General features: G+C 39.5%; 1 protein-coding gene across 4 annotated transcripts; it reads right to left on the bottom strand.

Moving 5' to 3' along the window:
• Positions 1-874: 874 nt before the first annotated feature.
• Positions 875-21836, bottom strand: NMRK1 (nicotinamide riboside kinase 1). Of its 4 annotated transcripts, none has more exons than XM_081150483.1 (10): positions 21483-21836; positions 20841-20961; positions 16654-16714; positions 15580-15670; positions 15240-15288; positions 9950-10094; positions 9800-9871; positions 9068-9174; positions 6568-6651; positions 875-4066 (listed from the first exon to the last, which is right to left on the bottom strand). In XM_081150483.1, exons 3-10 carry the CDS (start codon positions 16680-16682, stop codon positions 4059-4061), a joined length of 585 nt encoding a protein of 194 aa, XP_081006609.1. In that variant the 5' UTR covers positions 16683-16714; positions 20841-20961; positions 21483-21836; the 3' UTR covers positions 875-4058. The 4 variants fall into 4 exon arrangements, with proteins under 4 accessions (XP_081006609.1, XP_081006607.1, XP_081006608.1 ...); XM_081150481.1 differs by lacking the exon at positions 20841-20961 and adding an exon at positions 17926-18073 and having other exon boundaries at positions 6562-6651; positions 21483-21779; XM_081150482.1 differs by lacking the exon at positions 20841-20961 and having other exon boundaries at positions 21483-21823.
• Between the last annotated feature and the right edge of the window lie 42 nt (positions 21837-21878).

The raw sequence follows: 21878 nt of genomic DNA, 5'->3' as shown, positions 1-21878 counted from the left end.
ATCTGACATCTCTATGCACAAACCCTGGACTGCCTGCCTTGGACTTTCTTGTGTAAAAAATAAACCCCAATGAGTTTAAGCTATTAGTCAAGTAATATATTGGTTGCATGTGAACTCATTTCTGATTTAACAGTAATTTATAAAAAGTGCCCAACATTTATTGTGTGTTTATCACGAGCCAGACACTGTGCTAGTTAGCAGGGGCATGTTTATAACTAAGTCACAGAGGTAGTTCTGCCTTCATGGAGCTCGTAGTCTAGCTGGAGAGACAGCCACTAAAAGGGTCTGTAAGTGGCAGTAAATCACAATTGTCATTAGTGCTTTGAAGAGAAAACAGGAGTGCTTTCAGAGCACCAAGTAGGGGGGATCAGGAAGGCCTCCCAGAAGTTGGATTTTAGGGGCTATCTGAAGGAGTAGGAGTCAGCAAGGTTGGAGGGAAGGGTTGCAGAAGTTTGCTCTGAGCACTGGGAACAGCAGCACGTGTGCCAGCTGTGAGGCAGGAAGGGTCCTGGTAAATCTGAGAGGTCCCAGTGGCTAAACAGTAGCGGGCTGAGGGATGGGAAATAAGGGTGGAGAGCTACACAGAGGCTAAATGGGGAATGCCTCACAGGTTATTTTAAGGGTTTCAAACTTTACCCTTATACTACACTACACATAAGTAATGCTGAAGTCCCCATTTTAAAAAGAGGAAATCAAGACTTTAAATAGCTTGATCGAAGTTATGTAGCCATTAAGTAACTGAACTGTAATTCGAGCCCAGGTTGTTTTTGAAGAGTGTGACAAAATCCCCTAATCATCACCAACTGCAAGCTAGTTAGAAAAACAGAAATAATGAGAGCTGATCAAATGAGTCTGTAGAGAACATTTAAAGTTAATGTAACAATATATTTTACATTGGTAAGGACTGAAAGGGTTGGGAGCAATCTGTTTATTATAAACAAAAAGTTGATCAGTATAGTAATTTAAATTCCAACATTGAGAAAGGCCTAAAGAAAATCACATAATTCAAATTGCCTGTCCATACTTTTCAATTAAAGATATTCTGTATTACATGTCACTGAAATAATTATAACTTACTTCTGTGATTTTAGAACATTGGTTTGACAAAAACAAGATAAAACACAGAAAATAAACCCTATTTGTTATAATGTTTCGACATAAATGACATGATGATTCAGTGGTTTTAGACACAGGCAAAAAACAATAACAGAATCAACAATGACAAAACACACACAAAAGATACTGTAAGAAATTGTTGATTTATTTAATGTGACTGCTACTCCTGGTAATGCCATTATTTGCAGGAGGTGGGCATTGGTATGGGATGGTAATCAATATTTTAAAAAAATTAAAAATAGAAAAATACCAGAGTATATAAGGTAAATGCTTTATGATACTTGATTATGTGTATATATACATACACATATATACATGCACATACATATGGACACAGAGAGACACATACACACACACACAATAAATATTTGTACTGGACTGTGACGTAAATCTTATTTCTTATTCTAGTCTCATTCAGAAAAGTTTGACAGTCTCTGGTCTAGAGGAACTGACTCACTGCTTGTGAGTTATGCTATATCTATGCACTCCTTGAAGTGAAAACAGCTCATTAAAATACATACCTGACCATTGTCATGGATAACTACTGTCCCACATGTTTGGGAAATCATGTGTGCTAGAACAAACAAAACAACAGTTGTCACTATAGCAACGTACATGTTATATTTTGGTTAATGTTCTTGAATAAAGTTCTTGTTTAAGATTCTTAATTCACCCAGGAAGAATTCAGTGCATTCCATCTTTATACTGTTACTTGAAGATCTTGGGAATAAATATAATAGAAATTAATGGAGAATTCCAGTTCTCATTTTACTAAATCTTCACAATAACAACAGTATTCTAAGGCTGTTGAGATTACAGGGATTCTGGAGCCAGAAATGCTGGTTTTCCGTAAAGAACCAAATAGAGTTCAAGTCTCATTCTTTTAATCCTTGCATTATATTTAAGCCTATCTTAAGATATCAGATGTCCAGTATCATTTGCAATTGGTATAATAATCCTTGAGTTCAAGGAATGAAATAGTTTGAGAACTAGAATATCATAAAGGGTGGCTGGCTGCAGTAGAATTCTTGTTTTGGAGTGTTGTCCTTGATTTGGGGGAAATAAGTGTTACCTTTAACTATTTTTCTTAAACCAAGGAAGCCTAGCTGACTATTTAGTGACTTTGACTTAGAAACCCAGTAATAAACCTACTGCATTCTTATTACACAGCTTATGTTGGAGAAACATACATATTTTAGTATATTATTTAATCTTAAAAATTTTTTTAAATTTTATTTTTATTGTTGACACTATTACAGATGTCCCCATTTCCCCCCCTTTGCCCATGTCCACTCCACCCCTGACCCCCCTTCCCTTTGGCCATCACCACACTGTTGTGTCTATGGGTTATGCCTATATGTTCTTTGGTTAATCCCTTTACCTTCTTTCATCCAGTCTCCCCTCCCCCCTTCCCTCTGGTACCTGTCAGTCTGTTCCATGTATCCATGCCTCTGTTTCTATTTTTTCATCACCATTTATTCCCCGCAATACCCTCCTACACTCCCATCCACCTCCTCTCCCCATGGCAATCACCACACTGATGTCCATGTCCAAGAGTTCTTTCCCTTTTAGTATTTAATCTTTGAAGTATGTAAAATGTAAAAATGATTATAGTCTTTGACCAAGCAAGTACTACTCTGGAAATTTTTAATGTAACTAAAGAAGAAGAAAACAAGCAATCTGTGCAGATATTTTTTATAGCATGTTATCTGCCAATGTGAAAAACTTGTACAACACTAAATATCCAACCACTGGGAAATGAGTCAATAATCATGTCAATTTGAACTATTATGCTATTATTACTTTATAATTAGAAATTATATTTTAAATTCAATATAGAAAAATGCCAAAAAGAAAAATATAAACATTTGATTAAATTTTTATTTTGCAAATTCTTATTCCTATGATTTGAAACTAGACATGTGACACCTGCACTAAGATGTCTATGTCGTCTTATAATTCACTTTCAATGAGTGAAACAGAATTCACCCTTCAATCCTTTAAGTGGGAGAGCTATTTAGTTTTATTCAGTTTCATTATATAATGAATTCTATAAAACTTCTTAAATATTAATTTAAAAAAGAAATAAGCATTGCAATTAACCAGGTAAGCCATGTAACCATATAAAAGACACATGAACATGAACAGCAAAATCACTGGATGTGTACTCATTAAGATGTTAACACTACTGACTGGTGGAAATATAGGTGATTATTTTTTTCTTTTTGCCTTTACATTAAAACTTTTAAAAATAATTTACTTTTATAATGAGATGAAAATAAACATTTTTTTTTTTTTTCCCTTAAGCCTCACCCAAGGATATTTTTTCCATTGCTTTTTCAGAGACAGTGGAAGGGAGAGAGAGAGAAAAACATCCGTGTGAGAGGGACACATCGATTGGTTGCCTCCCACATGAGCCCTGCCTGGGGCTGGGGATTGAGCCTGCAACAAAGGTACATGCCCTTGGCTGGAATCGAACCCAGGACCCCTCAGTCCACTGGCCAACACTCTCACCACTGAGCCAAACTGGCTAGGGTGAAAAGAAACATTCTTAAAGGAAGTTTGAATGATGCTGGTGGCTAGACTGCTTTGTTATAGTAAGAATAGGTAATGATTCAATTTTGTTCCAAAGTCTGGATTTAAATAAGGATTCAATTAAATATACTCTGTATATCTTCATATCCTTACTCTCCTGGGTCATTTATTGTTTCATTATTAATTAAATTCAATCTTTGTTGTTTCCCTTTCATTATTACTACTTTATCACAATTATGATTTTATATGCTTAGAGTGGAAAAGTAGTTAAGCAGGTTTGAGATGTTATGAGAAGCTTAAAGAGCAGTCAACTGACACATCTGGAAGGCCTCCCACTAGCCCATTCCTGAACTGAGGGTTAAAGCAGGCTGTGCTGAGGATCCCTCCAGGCTGGCTTTGCAGGGCACTCAGGACACTGTGGTTGGAAGAAACGGAAAGATGGTGGGTTAATATAACACAGTAACTTAATTATGCAAGTGGAAAAAAAAATAACATAGGTCTTGGAGGTAGGAAAAGCTGATCTGCATTAGATTTTATTTCTCTTCTAACATATCTGTTACATACAGGGGTGGGCAACAGTAGGTTTACAGTTGTTTGTACAGCAAATACAATAGTTAATACATAATAATACAAGAATAAACTCCGTTTCTTGTACTCACCACTGTAAACCTATTTTTGCCTACCCCGTATTTTCTTCTTTTTAAACTTTATCCAATATTTAGAACACAAGCAAGATAGCCTTAAAAGGTATAGTTAAATATTTTCTTATAAGTCGCTAGGACATCGGCAAGGAAAGAGGAGGGTGTAACACACATGGGCACAAACTCTCTTGTGGACTTTCAGCACTGTCAAAACATGCCAGCTTTCCTCAGGCCTTGGGCCAGATGGCAAAAGCTGGCTTTTGGTATGGAACTAGGTTAGGTGTAAATTGCCTGAAATACATGATCAAGGCTACTTTCATTTTTATCAGCAGGCAAATCATAAGGCCAAACTCCAGTATATGATTTAGTCACTAAAGGAGAATTAGTCACTAAAGGAGGATGGAAAAGTCCGGGTGACCAACAGCTGAAATGCCCCTGGAAAGATCTCATTAGGGCCAGAAAGGAAGCCAATCACCCCTATAAAAGTGGCTTTGGCTCAGGTGCTGTCATTTATGAAAGCAGAGCCCCTTCCTCTCCCCTACACTCTCTGTATCCATTCATGCTGGTGCCCTGAGCTCCACTGTGGGAGGCCTGCCTTTCATCAAGGTAACAGATGGCAGGGGTGGGCAGGCATATCTGGCAAGTATTATAAGTTCCACCAAGAAGTAATTTAAAAATGGTCCTGAAATTTCTTCAACTGGGTTCATGCCTACATGAAGGGCTGATCCTGAAATTAGGAGTATGTAGAACCAATAAGCTACATGGCTGCGCTCAGTCCCCTAGTCAGACAGGAATTTACTGTGGCCAAGGGGAATCTAATTCTTGAGAGAGGATGACAGCTGGACTACGGCAGTTGTGTCTCACCAAAAAAGCATGTCATATTCTTTACTGCTGGAGTGACTCATACTGTCTTCTCTTGTCTTGTCTTCTGATGATTGCATTTTGCATGAGTTAGCCATAAAAATCCTTTTAGTTCAAATATAACAGTAGCTAGAGCTATATAGTTTTGTTCTCCCAGCATGCTTTGTTGTCCTTCTTTTTCTGGTTTCTACCCCCTGCCCTGCTTTCCCTTTGGGGAATTTCTCCCCTTAATTCAGGAGGTCTTAGGAGGTGTATTCAGTTACATGATCCAGTCCTAGCCAGTACATGGCCATCTCCCTGGCCATGGTGATTGGTTTAGCAAAAGTCATGTGATACAAGCAGGACCAATCAAAGTCTTTCCTGGGAATTTTCAGTTGGGCTAAAATGGAAAACTGCTTTAAAAAATTTGTTTCAGGGGAAAGGGGTTGGGGGGCTGGGTGAAAAAGGCGCAGGGATTAAGAAACACAAATTGGTAGTTAGAAAATAGTCACGAGTTGCAAACTACAGCATAGGGAATATAGTCGGTAATATTGTAATAACTAAGTATGGTACCAGGTGGGTACTTGAAATATTGGGGGGATCACTTTGTAAATTATGTTATTGTCTAACCACTATGCTGTACAGCTGAAATGAATATAAAGTAATATGAATGTCAACTGTACTTAAAAAATAAAATAAAATAAAAATTGTTTAAAATAAAAATTTTAAACATTTGCAAAAGCAGTAAGAATAATATGTAAACCCCTTGTACCCAACACCCAGCTTCAACATTTATGACTCATGGACAATCTTGAAAAAGGGTAAACTGTTTTTTTCCATGGGGCTGCTGGACCTAGGAGAATAGTGCTTCCAACAGATATGAGTCTGCCAGTGACTGATGTCTGTCAGTGACGGCTGTCCCTGTACTTCTTTTGTTAAGCAAAATTTAGAAGGATTTCTGTCACTTGTAAAATGTGTTGTCCAATATAAAAATCTTAAAGAAACAGTAAATAGTTTTTCAAATCTTGTGTTTACTTTGACGTATTTGGGAAATATAAATTCACAGAAAAATCTTTGAGAGGAATACAGGAGAAGGGGAGCTCTAGACATATTATAAAACAAACAAGATCACCGGCATTTTAACTTCACTCGGCCAAAGGTTTCAGTCTCATTGAAATAGCAGCCATCACTAAAATATTTAAACTATAGAACATAAATATTATTGAGAGATATAACAAGGGGTGAATATTTTCACCCTTAAAAAAATAATCAAGTCTCCAAACCCATTCAGAGTCTGATTCTGAATTATCTTCAAAGCAATGAGTGAATGGATACAACCACTCCTACATTAGCATTCTGGTATGCCATTCTTGGGTATGCAGAACTATATTCTTAGCTGGTCTTTCACCATCCACTTCAATAGGACAACACTTACATTTTTGCTTGGCTAGTTCTTGTCTTAGATCTTCATACACTTGTGAAAAGAGGTCCTCTTCAGACTTTGTTCCATCTAGGTAAACTGAAAAGGGGAAAAGAGAGCAATTCAAATGTTAACAGGCTTATTAGTATAGTATGCTTACTTTGGCACCTGATACTTCTTGAAAATACCAGTAGGTTTAACCAAAGAACCCAGGACCGTAAAGTAAAAGTAAATTAATAGCCATTAAAGAGAAAAATAGATTACAGCCAGAAACAACAGGTAAAAAAATTTTGATTAATTACAGAGAGAAATGCACACTAGCTGATGTGAACATTATTTTTAAAAAAAAAAGAAAGAAAAAGAATTCAGTGGCATTTGTGATTATGGCACTTTAGGAGGACTGAAGAGGTGCCTTACTGAACGAGTCACTTAAGGGTGTAGTTCTCCTTCCTTATGCATCAAGATTACCTGTGAAGCTTCTTAAACCAGGTAGGGGTCTGGGCTCCCCCACTTATGTACTAAATCAGAATTCTCCAGGCCCAAAAGATATATATTTTTAAAAAACTGGCATAGTCAGTTTTGGAGAAAAAGCAGAAGTTATGTATGTTAAAGGAAGGAATAGGTCTTCTAGTCAGAAAACTGCAGAGGTAGGGAGGTAGCAGAGAATTTTGCCTGTTAAGAAGAAGATACGGTTTGAAAAGCCTGGAGTGTGGGGAGGCAGGGACAGTGGAGAGAGGTGGTTTTAGAGCAAGGATATACCTTTGTCTTTAGAGACCCTGATGTCTGATGGTGTGGGTTTAACCCAAGAGCTGGAGACTCTCTGAAGATATTAAGTAAGGCAGGGACAGAGTTAGTTTTGCATTTCAGATGGAGATGGGGAGAGGAGCAGTGAGAAGAGGGTGTCTCTTCAGCCATGGTCCAATCTGGAAGAGTTGTGGCTAGAACCTCAGCAGCGGCTCTGGGGATGGGGCGAAGGGGTTGAACTTGACTGAAGAAGAGTCTATAATGGACCCTGGACTACGGAGAGGCTCCATGTGCTTTCTGTATGGCTCAGACACAGCCACCCTGGAGGCCACAAAGCTTCTCACAATATGGGCAACTCTCTTTATTCTGAAAAGTATACATCGGTTCTACTTCCTGTGCCCCAACCAAGAGCCTTCTCTCTGGGCCTCCTGTAGCTTCTCTGTGCTGAGCTCTGCATTCCAGAGGTCTCTCCAAGCCTGGGCTCATAGATCCAGATGCTTACCCCCAAATTGCTGCTTTATGTCTTCCAGGCATCTCAACAACATTATGTGCAAAACAGACTTGCACTGTTATCTTACAATCCTGCAACTTCCTCACTTTTTTCTGTTTTCCAAAATAGTACCTGCCAGGTTCCAAGGTATTGTCCTTGACACCTCAACTTCCTGCACCCACCATATCTATGCTATCATCCAGGTCTATTGAGCACCTATGTCCAATATCGCACCCTCTACACCCACCCGCCACATAGCCAGAGGGATATTACTAAAACGAGAATGTGATATCTATCATGCCCTTGTTCAAACTTCTCCATAAAGGGCTTCCTACTTTTCTTGGGATAAAGACCCAAGTCCCTACTGGCCTATGGCCTTCTAGGGTTTGGATCTTTCCTGTATTACCAGCAGCACCTCTTGTCCTTGGTTTTCTCTATGACAAATATACCAACCTTCTTTCGGGTGCTGATCATTCCTTCTGCTCCCTGGCCTTTGTCTGTGCCATGCCCACTGTCTGAGGTGATCTTCCAACACTCTTCCCTTTGCCTAGTTAACCCTGTCAGAGCATGGTTTAAATGTGGCTGGGTCACTGGGACTTAGGCAGTCCCCTAAGAACTCACTGTCACAGTACTCAGCGCAGCTAGAAAGGACATGCTCGTGTAGCTAGTTTGACGTCTGCTTCCCTAATAGAATGTTGGCTCATAAGAATAGGGACTGGCCCTGGCTGGTTTTGCTCAGTGGTTAGGGCACTGGCCCGAGGACTGAAGGGTCCCGGGTTTGATTCCGGCCAAGGGCACGTACCTCTGTTGCAGGCTCGATCCCCAGCCCTGGTTGGGGTGTGCGTGGGAGTCAGTCAATCGATGTGTCTCTCTCACATCGATGTTTCTCTCTCTCTCTCTCCCCGCTTTCCACTCTTTCTGAAAAGCAATGGAAAAAATATCCTCAGGTGAGGATGAAAAATAAAAGAATAGCGACTGGGTCTGCCTTATTTCTCTTGATATATATCACCAGGGCAGTACCTGTACATGGAAAGCATACAGTCAATATTTATTGAATAAATGACCATCTAGTAGTTGACAAGCTATTGACAAGAGCCACAGAGAGAAAAGCAGAAGCTAGGAGAGCCAACGATAGAAGACGGGGAGCCCAGAGTGTTATGGCTTAAAGGGCTCCTTCATAATATAATACATGAGAAACATTCCTCCTAAAGTCCTTTCTTTTGTGCACTTTGAGACAATGACAAGTAAAAGGCCTTCCATGGAGGGAGAAAGGGCGCTTACCAATTTCCCACGTGATGTCCTCTATTTCTCGCCTGTGCTTTAGATACATGGGCCACACGTGGCCATCAAAGTACCCCGGGGGGTCTGGAGGCTCGTAGACCCTTGTGCTAACAAAACATAAAGGAAACTTTATGTTGATAGAAACACATGTTGATAAAGTAAAATAATAATGGTGAGGATAATGGAAAAATCACGGAGACTGAATCTAAACAGGATTAAGATTACACATCTTAGACTCCATGCCAGTTACAAAGACAACAAAATGGATTTAGTTCGCTCATCCAAAAATTAATCTCTAATTCACTATCATTCACATTATCTTTTCCCCCTCTAGTTTTTTATAAAATAATTAAGAGATAAATATCAATGTAAATAATGATAGAAATACTGATATGTTGGATTAAGCTTTAAACTAATTGGTGTTCTTTGTGCTGTAGCAGAATATAGGCCAACTAATTTAAAGTCACAATCAACATGGAATTGTTCCATGTGAAGATTCAGGAGAAACCAGCTAAACGGCTCCTACTAGGGTTTCTTCTTAGAAAAGTGATTTTTATTATTCTGCGTGGATGATAATTTATGGAAAAAGGTTTTGCTCATTGTGAAAGAGTTGAGACTTCCCTTGTTTGAAAAATGACATATACATATTGCTCGATAATGTTGCTTTCCTCATTTTTCATAAACTTTTTTGTCTTTTGAATCACCACCTACAAAGGCAACTTCAAAACTCACCTCCTCCTCCTCTTACATTCTTCATATGGAATGGTCAGGAAGTAGCTTCTGTTCCATATAGTGTCAAGGGGCCTAAAATAACAACAAAGTTAGTTCACAATGTTTGTTCCCCATTCATTCAGAGTCCATATCTGAGTGAGCAATGCTTACTTATAATTAAAGAGAAGGAAACCTTCGATGATTAATATGGGAATTTCCTCGCTTTTCCAGTCTGCTGATACCAGAGAGCGTCTTGGGCTTTCCATCCAGCAAGAAACGGTGGACATCATTTTTTCCATGTTAAGCGCTTCTAGCACTTCAAGCAACATACAAAAATATGAAATCAGTATAACAAACGTTTGATGATGAAGCTTTTTATGATGAGTATATCCTGCACTCTATAAATGCATAAAATAACACTATTTACCCTTCAAAAAACTTAATAACAAATCTTTCAGAGACTTTTAAACTCTAATATTGACAAATTGGTATGTTTGAAACATTTTTATTTAGGAAAATTTGAAACATATACAAAAGTAGAGAGTAAAGTACAATGAACTCCCATGTCCCTATTAACAGCTTTGACAATCATAAACTCATGGTTAATCTTGCTTTATTTATAACTTCTACTACCTCCTGACTACATAAAAATTTAACATTTTTGGATGACAAAATATCAATAAATTAGTATGAAAGATACATGACACACTGAGGAAAATATCTGCATTTGGTAAAAGCTAATATTTTTAATATAAAAGAGCTCTTACAGATAAATAAGAGAAAAACCATTAAACATTTTTACAAAGAATACAAATATGTCATTCTCAAACTCAGAAATGTGCATACTTTCTGATCTTCCAGTTATAACTCTATAAAAGTATCTATAAAAGTGATTCTGAAAGTGTGGTACCTAAACCCGCACCTGGGGACTTACTAGGAAGGCAAATTCTGAGTCTCACTCCAGAAGTACTGAATTGAGCCATCAGGGCTTAGAGGTCTTTTAGTTAAATAAGTTATGGATTAATTTATTTAATAGATATAGGGCTGCTAAGATTTTCTCTTTGTTCTGGTGCTAGTCTCGGTAAGTTATACTTTTCTGGGAAATTGTCAATTCATTTAAGTTTTCTACTATATTTACATAAATAGTTTATAATGCCCTCTTATCTTTTTAATGTCTGCAGGATCTGTAATGGTATCATCCTTTTTGTTTTTGGTATTTATAATTTGTGCCTTCCCTGTTTTTTTCTTGATCAGTGTTGTGTAACCTGTTTGGGGATCACTCAGATTCTTGCATATGTAGATTTATGTCCTATGCCAAATTTGAGGTGGTTTACACCATTACTTTTTTTTCCTTAAATTTTTTTAGAAATTGATTTTAGAGAAAAAGAGGAAGAGAGGAAGAGAGAGAGAGAGAAACACTGATTTGTTTTCACTTATTTATGCATTCACTGGTTGCACCTTGTATGTGCCCTGACCGGAGATCAAACCCGAAACCTTGGTGTATCAGGATGACACTCTAACCAAGTGAGCTACCCAGCCAGGGCACTTCTTTAAATACTTTTTCAGCACCACACTCTTTCTCCTCTCCTTCTGAGACTTCAGTAATATGTTAGGTCTTTTGTTATTGTCTGCATTTCTGTTCATTTCTTTTCAGTCTATTTCTCTCTGTTGATCAGATTGAGTAATTTCTATTGTTTTGTCTTGTAGTTCACTGATTCCTTCCTCTATCATATTTATTCCGTTGTGCTCATCTAGTGAGTTTTAAAATTTCAGTTATTGTTTGTTTTCAGTTCTAAAATTCCAATTTGGTTCTTTTTTACATCTTGCATTTCTTTACTGAAGCTTTGTAATTTTTCACTTGACTCAAGAATGTTCACAGTTGCTTGCTGAAGCCTTTTAATAAGCACTGCTTTAAAACACTTTGTCAGATAATTCCAACATCTCTGTCAACACAGAGTTGGTGTCCGTGGATTGTCTTTTTTTCACTCAAGTTGAGAGTTGACTGGTTCTTGATATAAGTGAAACTCAGTTTTGTCCTGGAAATTTGGGGCATTATGTTGCGAGGTTCTAAAGCCTATTAAATCTTCTTTTTTGCAGGCAGTGATCTGTTTTAGCTGTAGGTTGTCAGGGTGGGGGATGTTTAGCTCCCTGTTGGGCCTCACTGATACTGCTGGGGTGTGGGGGGAATTGCCATGGGAGGAGAAAGGGAAAATCAAAGTGCTGGTGCAGCTTCACAGCTGCTCAGCAAAGGGTGAAGTTCAGCTCACCACTGAGTTCTGCTGATAGGAGCTGACACTATCTGGGAGAGGAAAGCGTGGAGTACCAGCCAGCACCACCTCACACCGCTTCATCCTGCTGTTTGCTGGTAGGTGGGGGTGGAAGTTCAGTCACTGTTTGGCTCCACTGATATGACTGATCCCTATGGATGACATGGAGGGCCAACTCACCCTGCCTTACCAGTGTCGGTGGGTTCAGAAGTCTTGTTCTCCACTTGGCCCCGCTAACACCATGAGGGGAGAACTGTTTTTTGTTTTTTGTTTGGCTTGAGTAGGGTGGATATTATAAAATGATTTTCTAATCTGCTAGACCACCCTTTTTCTGGTGCTTTGACTAGGGAATAGGTTTCCTGGTGGGGTTTTTTTTTTTTGGTCTGTACATATTAATGGTTCCATGTTGCACACTTCTCCAGCACCCCTTCCTGAATATATGAGGCAAAAAGAAAACTCTGGTAACTCACAGCCATGCTATTCCTCAAGTCCTGAAGTCCCCTCCTTTCATCTTTCAGAGTCTTCCCTTTGTTGTATTCCATCCAGAGTTTTTAGTTGTGGGAGGAATAGCAAGGAACAGGGCCAATCCATTTTGGCTGGAACCAGAAATACCGTTAGTTTGAATATATTTTCATTATCACTCAGTTAAAAATATTTTCTAATTTTCATTGTGATTTATTCTTTAACCTATGGGATACAGAAGTGTCTTGCTTCAGATAAAATGGGATGACGTCCGGAATTTGCTTCAAAATAATATAGGAGAAAGTGAGTGACGATATAGATAAAATATAATGGGTCAAGAGTTCATCATTTTTAAACCTGGATGCTGAACTCATAAGAACTCATTATACTTTCCTGCCTACTTTTGTATATGTTTAAAATTTTCCATAAGAAAAGTTTTTATAGGGACATAGATACATGGAACAGACTGACAGGTGTCGGAGGCAAGGGGGTAGGGGGGAACTGGATGAAAGGTGAAGGAATTAGCCAAAGAACATATATGCATAACCCACAGACACAGACAATATTTTCCAAATATTTGGGACTTTACTACTTCCTCTTTAGTTAATGATTTCTAATTCAGTTCTCTGTGATTGGAGGATGTCTCTGTATTACTTGAATTCATTGAAATATATTAGGACTTGCTCCATGCCCTTGCATATGCATCCATTTTGGTTAATGTTCCATGTGTTCTTGAGAAAGAAATGTGTATTCTACTGTTGCTGGGTGCATGCTCTATGTGTGTTAATTTGGTCAAGTTTGTTCATTGTATTGTTCAAATCTGTTATACCCTTATAATTTTTGTGTGTTTATTTCAGTTTTTGAGGAAGTTGTATAAAAATCTCCCACAATAATTATAGATTTGTCTATTTCTCCTCTTAGTTTAGCAGTTTTTGTTTAATATACTTTGAAGTTATGTTATTAGGTGCATACAGATTTTAGATTATCTTCCTGTTGAATTGATCCACTTATCTCTATCTCCAGTAGTACTCTTTGCTTTAAAGTTTACTTTGTCTGATAGTAACATAGTTATACAAGTTTTCTTTCAGTAGGTGTTTGCATGATATACTATCTTTTTCTAGCCTTTTACTAACTACTTTTCTATGTCTTAATATTATATCTTTTATGAGGAGCTGGTAGTTGGCTTTTTTAAAAAACCTAGTCTGATAATATTTGGAGTATTTTAGTTCTTTAATTTAATGTAGTTATTGATCTATTTGGTTTAAATCTATCAGCTTACTATCATTTTCTATTTTTATATCACCCTTTGATTTTTTAAAGATCTCTGTTTTTTGCGTCTTTTGACTTACTTTGTATTTACCCACTATAATTTAATGATTCCATCAATTTATAAACTTGATAGCTATACATTTAAAAATTTAAGATTAAAGATTTCAACATTATCTTGACTTACCCTGAATTTGTACATTTACCTAAAAAGTTCAGATTTCCCCTTAAGATAGATTCCTCGAAGTGCACTTGAACACATGGCACGAATATTTTGAGGTCTTTGGGACATATTCTTAATCCCCTTTCTAGAGAGGTTGTACCGATTTATTATCCTCCCATCTGTGACAGTTTTGGTTTTATTGAGATAACGCCATCATTAGATAATTATCCATGCTTTAAGAATCTGTTTACTAGGTAAGTGGGGAAAAAAGTAAGGTATAATTCTTTCGTTACCTTTGAGGCTGACTTTTTACTGCATATTATTAACCTTTTGCTTCTGTGAATAGCTTATTCACATCCTTGGACACCTTTTTCAATTGGGATATTAGTGCTTTTCTTCTTAGTTTGTAAGGATTCATTTAAATTAGGAATAATTCTTTGTCAATTGTTGAAAACAGTTTTTCCTTGTTTAATTCTTACTTTGTAATAATATTCCTTACTAACCTTTAGAGGAGAAGAAAAGAAAAAACTATCTTGGCTGCAGCTCAAGACACAAGGACAGCAAATCAAGGACTTTGCCTCTCTTAAAACTATCATGCATCTGTAAGAACTGACTACACAACATTTTACCTCCAAGGTTATCAAAGTTAAAAATAAAGAACATATTTTATGGCTCCTCAAGAGAACTCCCTTGGTTGCTAATTTGCATAAGCTCTGAATGATTATCTTATTAGTTATAAAAGTTGATAATACCATTAAATACAGTTTGTTAGCATATATTCTTTATAGGAAAATAAACTTTTTCTGATGTACTTTAATCCTTTGGCGTCAAAGCAGTGTTAGACTGGGTAGAGGAGTGAGGCGAACCCATGTAAAAAAATATTCACTATCCTTTTTGATAAATGAAAAGAAAAAAAAAACAGCTGCCCAGTACCACCTTAGGCACTGGGAAGGAAAGCTCAGAAGATGAGTGCTTCCAGTTTGTTCCAGGTAAGACTGGGGGTGGGAAGGGAAGCAGTTATGCATTCCCTGGGCAGGGATGACTAGAGTACCAGCGAACCTGCCTTGTCTCAGCTTCAGAAGAAAAAATCTATTCATTCCAATGTTTTCAGTTTTAAATATAAAACTGGGAGAAATATTTCATTTTTAAAAACAACTAAATATAAACCAGAAACCCTTACAAAGGTAGGTTTAAAGTACAGTAATATATTTAAACACACTGAGAATGTCTTCATAGAGAAGTATTTGGGTTTGAAAAAGAAAATGAACATTAGGGCATAGTTTTCATAAGCTCATCTACTTACCGTCATACTGCAGAAAGCCATTTTCATCTGTCTCTACCTCAGACTCTGGCTGAAAAAATAATAAAGTACCCATGAAAACTGTGCAATGCAGAAATAATACAATTATAGAATGAAGAGGCCATGAAGCTTTAGTAAATGCATCAGATGATGAGAGTAAATAAAATCAAACAGGAACAGTAGTGGTGCCATCTAGTGGGTAAGCAACACTACTGCATTGACTCTGGTTCACTACAAAAGCTGTCATCACTCAGCAAAGGCTTCTGGGATGTGATTCAATTAACTTTGCTACTAGAACTTTTTTGGTGTGTTAAATAAATTATCTAAGACGTTTTATAGATACCTTAAAGAAATCATCCTGAGATATGACACTGCAGTTTGGGAGATGTTTCTCCAAATTTTTAGCCAGTGTTGTCTTCCCACCATTTGTCACACTGAACCAAAAAAAAAAAAAAAAAAAAAAGAATTTTTTTAAAACCTGAAAATGCCAAGAAGAAAGATACATTAAAAACATAATACATTTAAAAATTATCTTATCTTAGAAAAAAGAAAATTTAAAACACTAATACCTAAGAAAAAATTATTTCTTTCATAGATAATGTTTTTCTGTTGGCAAAACCATAGGCATAAGTAGACCTGATATAGTAAATGATAAGATGGGAAGGATTGAGGAGAAAGGTAACTAACTATTTGGGCAAGTAAATTGGGTAATACCAAGACTTAAAAATACAGCTACTGTGTTGGAAACAAAAGAATTTTTTATCTGTGGTGAAACATCCTCAGGGTTCATATATGACACAGAATGCACAGTGCACTTATGCAAGTCCATAAAATGGCATATGGTCATTGTGATTTTGTTTCAATGCAGAGTGGAGAATAACAGAGGAGTGGCTTATTAAAAACCCACTTCTCATGAGTTTACAGCTCCTCTGTAATGTCTCCTTTTCCTCTAATCTCTCTCTCCTTTGGGGCTAGGTGGGAGGTCCATTTTAGCTGATCACACCAGTCAGGTGAGGTGGTTCCATGTTCCATATGTAAAAGCTGGGCATAGCAGAAAAGAAATGATAGATTTTCTCTGATGTCACACTGGCAGAGCAGCCATATGGAGAAGGAAACCATCCTGAACCAAAGCAGCACCTGATCAGGCCTTGTCTCTGGTATCAGCTATGGGAAATAAGTGATAAAGCAGGCAAGCTTTGTTTATTGACTCTCCAGCTTTTCTGTTCATAAGGGAACTCTCCCATCTCCTCTTGGCATTTAGGCAGTCAGCACTCCATGGTTTTACATTCGATAGTGGCCTGCTTTCTCCAGGACTCAGGAATCCTCACTGCTTCTCCTCCTGCCACCAGGTCCACATGAAAACACCCTTTGGACATCCTGAATGTCTTGACCAGCTGTTTGTAGCAAAATTACTCACCCACTGATCCCAATGACAAATGTTTTCATAATTAGCTTTCAAAATGTCTTCCTATAATTTCCTAAAAAAAAAATTAAAAAAAAAGTCAAATGCTTATCATTTAGATGTCTGAAGAAGTAAAAGAAAAGAGTCCTAAATTAGGAGGGCCACCTGAGGGGGAAGATGGTTACCCCACCCCTGGATTATCCACATCTGTGGAAGAGCTTCACACTGTACCAGAATACCTGGGAGATATTGTGGGCTCAGTTCCAGACCACCCTGTAATAGAGGGGGTCATACTCTTTTGCTGGCAGAGGGTCTTGCCTTCATTTATTAAAAAAACACATCTGTAAAGAGCAATAAAACGAGGTATGCCTGTGCTGGCTTCTCTCTGCCACACTCTCCTGCTAAGTGCCTACAGATGGGGCATGCTCATGCCTGTGTGCCCAAGTCTAGTGAACTGAAAGGCCCCTGTGACAAAGCATATACCCTTGAAGGTCTGTTTTCAAGGCTGTGGAAAAGAGCTGGTAGGCTGAAGAGCACACTACAGAGTTTCATACTCTATCCTTTAGCCAGGTAACTTTTTACCTGCATGATTTAATCACTTGGAGATGACCCTTTACCCCCATGGAGGGAAGAGCTTCTCTCTCCCCCTCACCCTCCTCTCCTTTAAAGGCACCATTTTCTCACCCAAAAGCCTAGGTCTAAGGTCAGGGTAGACAAATTTTTTTCAGAAATGGGACAGGTAGTAAATATTAGAGGCTTTGTGGGTCAAGAGGCAAAATCTGGATTATTATATAGGTATTTACACAAGAGAGAAAACAAATTTCCACAATTTTTTTGATGATAGTCAAAACATCATAATAATTGAGTACAACTGTTTTTGGTAGTATGTCTACTAAGAAGAATGGAATTCCTTTTTCCCCAAGTTTTATTTGGATAATACTTCTCTTGAAAGGTTGTGCTTCCTATCAGAAAACTGATGGCAAATGTTGAAGCAGAGGGCCAGGTTTTAGCCACAGGCCACTGTCTGTTGACCCCTGGTCTAGGGGTTGGAGGGCAGGTTTCACACATAGTCATCTAAAGGTTCACCATAGCAGTCCATTCCAATGGGCCATTTTCACCTTTTTAAGTGAAAAGGTGAAGCTCACTGGAGGGATCCTTAGAAAAGCTGCTCTTTATTCCTGACAAGCATGCTTTGGTTGGGTGATTAGGGGCCTAAGTTGTGCTGCTCAGGGTGAGTGGCCCCTGAGCTGGAGGCTCCCAGCAGCCCTCCCAATTTCTGTCTCTGACCTGTGTCCACACTTCCCCTGGGGAGAGGTGGTGGGGAGGAGAACCTGGTGGAGAGAGGCTGTTGATCCTTGATGTCTACTCAAGTTATCCAAAATATTCCAAATTAAGAGCAATTGCTTAAAGTTCAGTTCCACTTTCATTAACAAGCCTATGTGAGACAAGAATTCAATAATGACTGTGCTAAAAATACAATAACAGAACAAGTTAGACATCTGAGTTTCACCAGGAGTTGCATTGTTGAATATATATTCCACCCAAATTGACAAAGCATATCAAGGGAACAACTGCACACAATGTGAGTACTGTAAATTTTTATGCTGTAATTGTCAATGTAAGAAACGTCTAAGCCTATAGAGACTTTTTATGAGTTTATTTGAGCCAAACTGATAATTGCTGGGAAGCAAAATCTCAAGTGGTTGAGACAATGCTCTGGAGAATGGCAGTTGTGCAGCTTATTTTATTTTATACATTAGAGACAAAGAGGGGGCAGGGGGTTTCCATGAAACTGACTGGTGATAGATTAGGGAGGCAGGAGGAAGCAAAACTGGGAAATCTCTAAGATTGGATCAAGAGCAAAACAGAGGCACTTACTTCTTTTACACTGGTGGGTACAGGATAGTTAACAATTAACATTTGCAGAACACAGAGATGGTATTTGGGGAACAAGGTAACAGTGAGGGGTTCTATGGTCTCATGCCCTGGTGTGAGGTTACACTCTGACGGGTCCAGGAAAAAGATTACTCTGACATTCCAAGGGTTTGTTATCTTAGGTGCAAAAAGGCAACAGACAGGCTTACTTAAGGTAAAAATCAAACCTTTGCCAAGGAAGCTATAGGCCCAGGACATGACTACCTGCCATGACTAGCCTTTAGTCGGGAATATTTATGTTCTGACCATCCTGTGTGGTTACTTTTGGTCTCTGAGTCTGTATGGTCTGCCATGCAGGCCTCCCCTGAGTTTGTCAGGTTTAGGATGTGGCCCCTTTTTTGTCCTCATAATTTTTCTGCTTTTGAATTTAATTTTACCCTATTCTTATTTTTATTATGTCAATGCAAGGGTGGCAACAATTCTCTTTTGGGAAGAGAAAGGCTGCCCTTTATCCTGAGATGGAACCTTTCTTACTTTTTTGGTGATAGATGTCCTTTCTCTTATGAAATTATGTTGGTAATAAACAGTAGATTGATGTCCTCACTAGGCAAAAAAAAAAAATAAAAAAATCATAAAACCTTTGCCTCCACCTCACTTATTTTTGGCCATACTTCTTTAAGGCCAGAGAAGTATGGCCTTAGAGAGCTCATTTAGTCTACCCCTTCATTTTACAGAAGTTGAAACTGGCCCAGAAAATGGAGTAACTTGCCCAAGCTCACACAGCTAGTAAGTTTTGGAAAAGTGAGAAACAAAACTAGATCTCTTTCCAAGCTGCTAAAAAGCTCTTTATTACCAACAGCAAAGAAAAAATGGTGCACATGTGCTGGCTTGTGAGGCTCTCATGTATAATTAATGTTCTTTTAATTGATGTATTATTGATGGGTGTATATTTGCGGTGCACAATGAATGGCAAGGACTACGGGTCCCCCTGTGCTTCTTGCGACATCTGTGCATACATATGAGGATACTGCACCAATTATATAGCATGTAAATAACAATTGAGTACAGTTGTGTCCCTGGAAATAGGCTTGAGGGGATTATTTGGGTGGCAACTCTAGCAATTCAGAAACCAGGAGTGAGGGAGAGTCAAGAACCTACTATTATAAAATCTCGGGCTCAGGAGGGAACTTCCCCAGTCAAACGCAGGTTTTTACCAAAACAGGAACCCTCAGTTCTATATTAGTTAGCACTCTTAGCCCATCCAAGATAGAGTTTGGGTAAATATTGGGTATAGTCCATTAGCAATGAATACGTGTCAATGTGGTGGGAAGGGTGGGGAATTGGCAAAAGCAGAAGCAAGGCCTGTGCCTGGGAGGAGTAGGTGGGGTGGTAGTGGGTTTAGCAATCCCAGAAGCCATTTATTTCGAAAACAGTGTTGGATGTACAGAGCAGCTTCAGGTGAATTCTCAGTTCAGGCCTGGCACTGTCTGCCGCAACACATTGTTAATCGCTGAATGTCTCCAGAGAGACAGCCATTTGGACTTTCCAGCCTCATCAATCCACGGCATCCGATTACTAGGAATATAAACCACCCTCAACCTCGTGGGATATTTATGTAACTTATTCTCCCAATAGGTGCCAAGCTTTCCTCAATAGCACAGAACATTTGCATAGGGGTGGGAGAACCGACTAAAATATCCAAGAGCAAACCAAAGTAAGTAATTTTAATTATTTTTAATACTTTTTTTTACCCTAAGTAAAACATGTTGTTGAGTCCTTTTTTTCATAGCTGGTGTTTATTATATTTCATTTATTTCACTACTAAACTTGGTACACTTTGGATTCCAAGCTGCAAAACGGTCAGAGGTGGCATGTGCCGAATCAGCAGATTGTAAGAAAAAAGCAACTCCCTAATACAAACGGTTTTAAAGGCCGATGACAATATGCTAACCAAGTGTTCTGCTTTTCCACGTATTGAAAGAGCAGTTTGAAATTTTTAAAAGAGTGAAATGTTTTCAGGACTTCTCACTCATTTATTTTATTCAATAGGTATTCTGATTATCTTTTTCCACGAGGCAGGGAAGTCTTTTCCTACTATTGTTTAAACTTTGCTCCCTTTTGGTAAACATAACTCTCCGGTGGCTAGGTTATAAATATGCAAACCATTTCCCTTTCCATTGGAGTCACTCAACCTTTCACCAACCCCTAGAGGAAGTTTCGAAGCTTCATTTGAGTCTCACGTAGAAAGATTTTTTTCTTTTCAATTTTTCTTCCCCCAAACATACAATTTTGATTTCTAACAACGGACTGTGCTCTTTCGAACTTACGCACGCTACGTTTCCCGTGCGCTCCAGCCCTCGCCTCCACTGGCGATTCAACCTGCTTGGTGACGGGCGGGCAAACTTCTGTCAAGTGCCAGGCAGAAAATGTTTCCGACTTTTCGGGCAGCTGTTGTGAAACGAAAGCGGCCACAGACAACACTCAAACAAATGAACGTGGCTGTGTTCCAATAAAACTTTATGGACACTGAAATGTGAATTTTATGTAATGTTCACGTGCCACAAAATAGTCTTTCGATTTCTTTTCAGCCATATAAAAATGTAAACACCATTCTCGGTTAGCAGGCCGTACAACCACCGGGGGCGGGCGGGCCATAGGGGTCAAGCCCAACGCTGGGGCAATAAAAGACCTCCTCCCGTAGGGATCACGACCTGGTCCTGTCCCAGGTGACTTTCCCCGCACCTTGTACGGTCTCCAGGAGGCAGACCCCCATTGTAAGGGTGACTGCGGGGCGAGTCATCACGAGTACACGTGGCAGGCCCTGTACCGGCCCGTTCTGGGTGGTAAGAGTCCCAGCGGGGCTTATAAGACGCAACCGGGTTCGGGCTGCAGCGCAGGAACACTCTAGAAACATCCCCGGCCCCATTCCGAGGGGCGGCGCGGCGCGGCGGGGTCGGGCAGGTACTCACCGGGCGCCAGCGCTAGTCCTCCTAGCAAAGCGGCAGAGGCGATGGCCCAGCGCGCGCTTCTCACTAACCCGCCGCAACCCCGCAACTCGCTAACCCAGCGGCCCCTTCCCTTCCCATAGGCTCCTCCCAGGTCAGAGGCGGCCCAGGTAGAGGTCGTCCACCGAGCGATCGTTCCCACCGCGGCCCAGCTGCAACCCCGGTAGGGCCCCGGGCGCGTTTCTGCGCGCGCCCCGGCGAGGTCTGGCGTTTTCTCGTCGGGCGCGCGCGCGGCCGAGCCGCCCCCGCGCGAGCTCGCAGCGCCCCGGCGCACTCCGGCTGGTTCCGCCGCCAGGCGCGCCGCCGCGCGCTCCCGCCGCCGCGCGCTCCCGCCGCCCGCGCTCCCGCCGCCCGCGCTCC

This window comes from Miniopterus schreibersii (assembly GCF_964146895.1).
Source record: "Miniopterus schreibersii genome assembly, chromosome: 11".
In the NCBI taxonomy this organism is placed as follows: domain Eukaryota; kingdom Metazoa; phylum Chordata; class Mammalia; order Chiroptera; family Miniopteridae; genus Miniopterus; species Miniopterus schreibersii.
Note: the sequence above shows the minus strand (reverse complement) of the source record. Positions and strands in the feature narration are given on the sequence as shown.

Bases quoted from the DNA above. Each gene is read 5' to 3' on its own strand.
- NMRK1 (XM_081150481.1), bottom strand. From the start codon at position 16,682: ATGAAAACATTTGTCATTGGGATCAGTGG. The intron at 15,671-16,653 runs GTGAGTAATTTT...TTTTTGGTTCAG, and splicing joins TTTGTCATTGGGATCAGTGG to TGTGACAAATGGTGGGAAGA. The intron at 15,289-15,579 runs GTATCTATAAAA...TTATTTTTTCAG, and splicing joins CTCAGGATGATTTCTTTAAG to CCAGAGTCTGAGGTAGAGAC.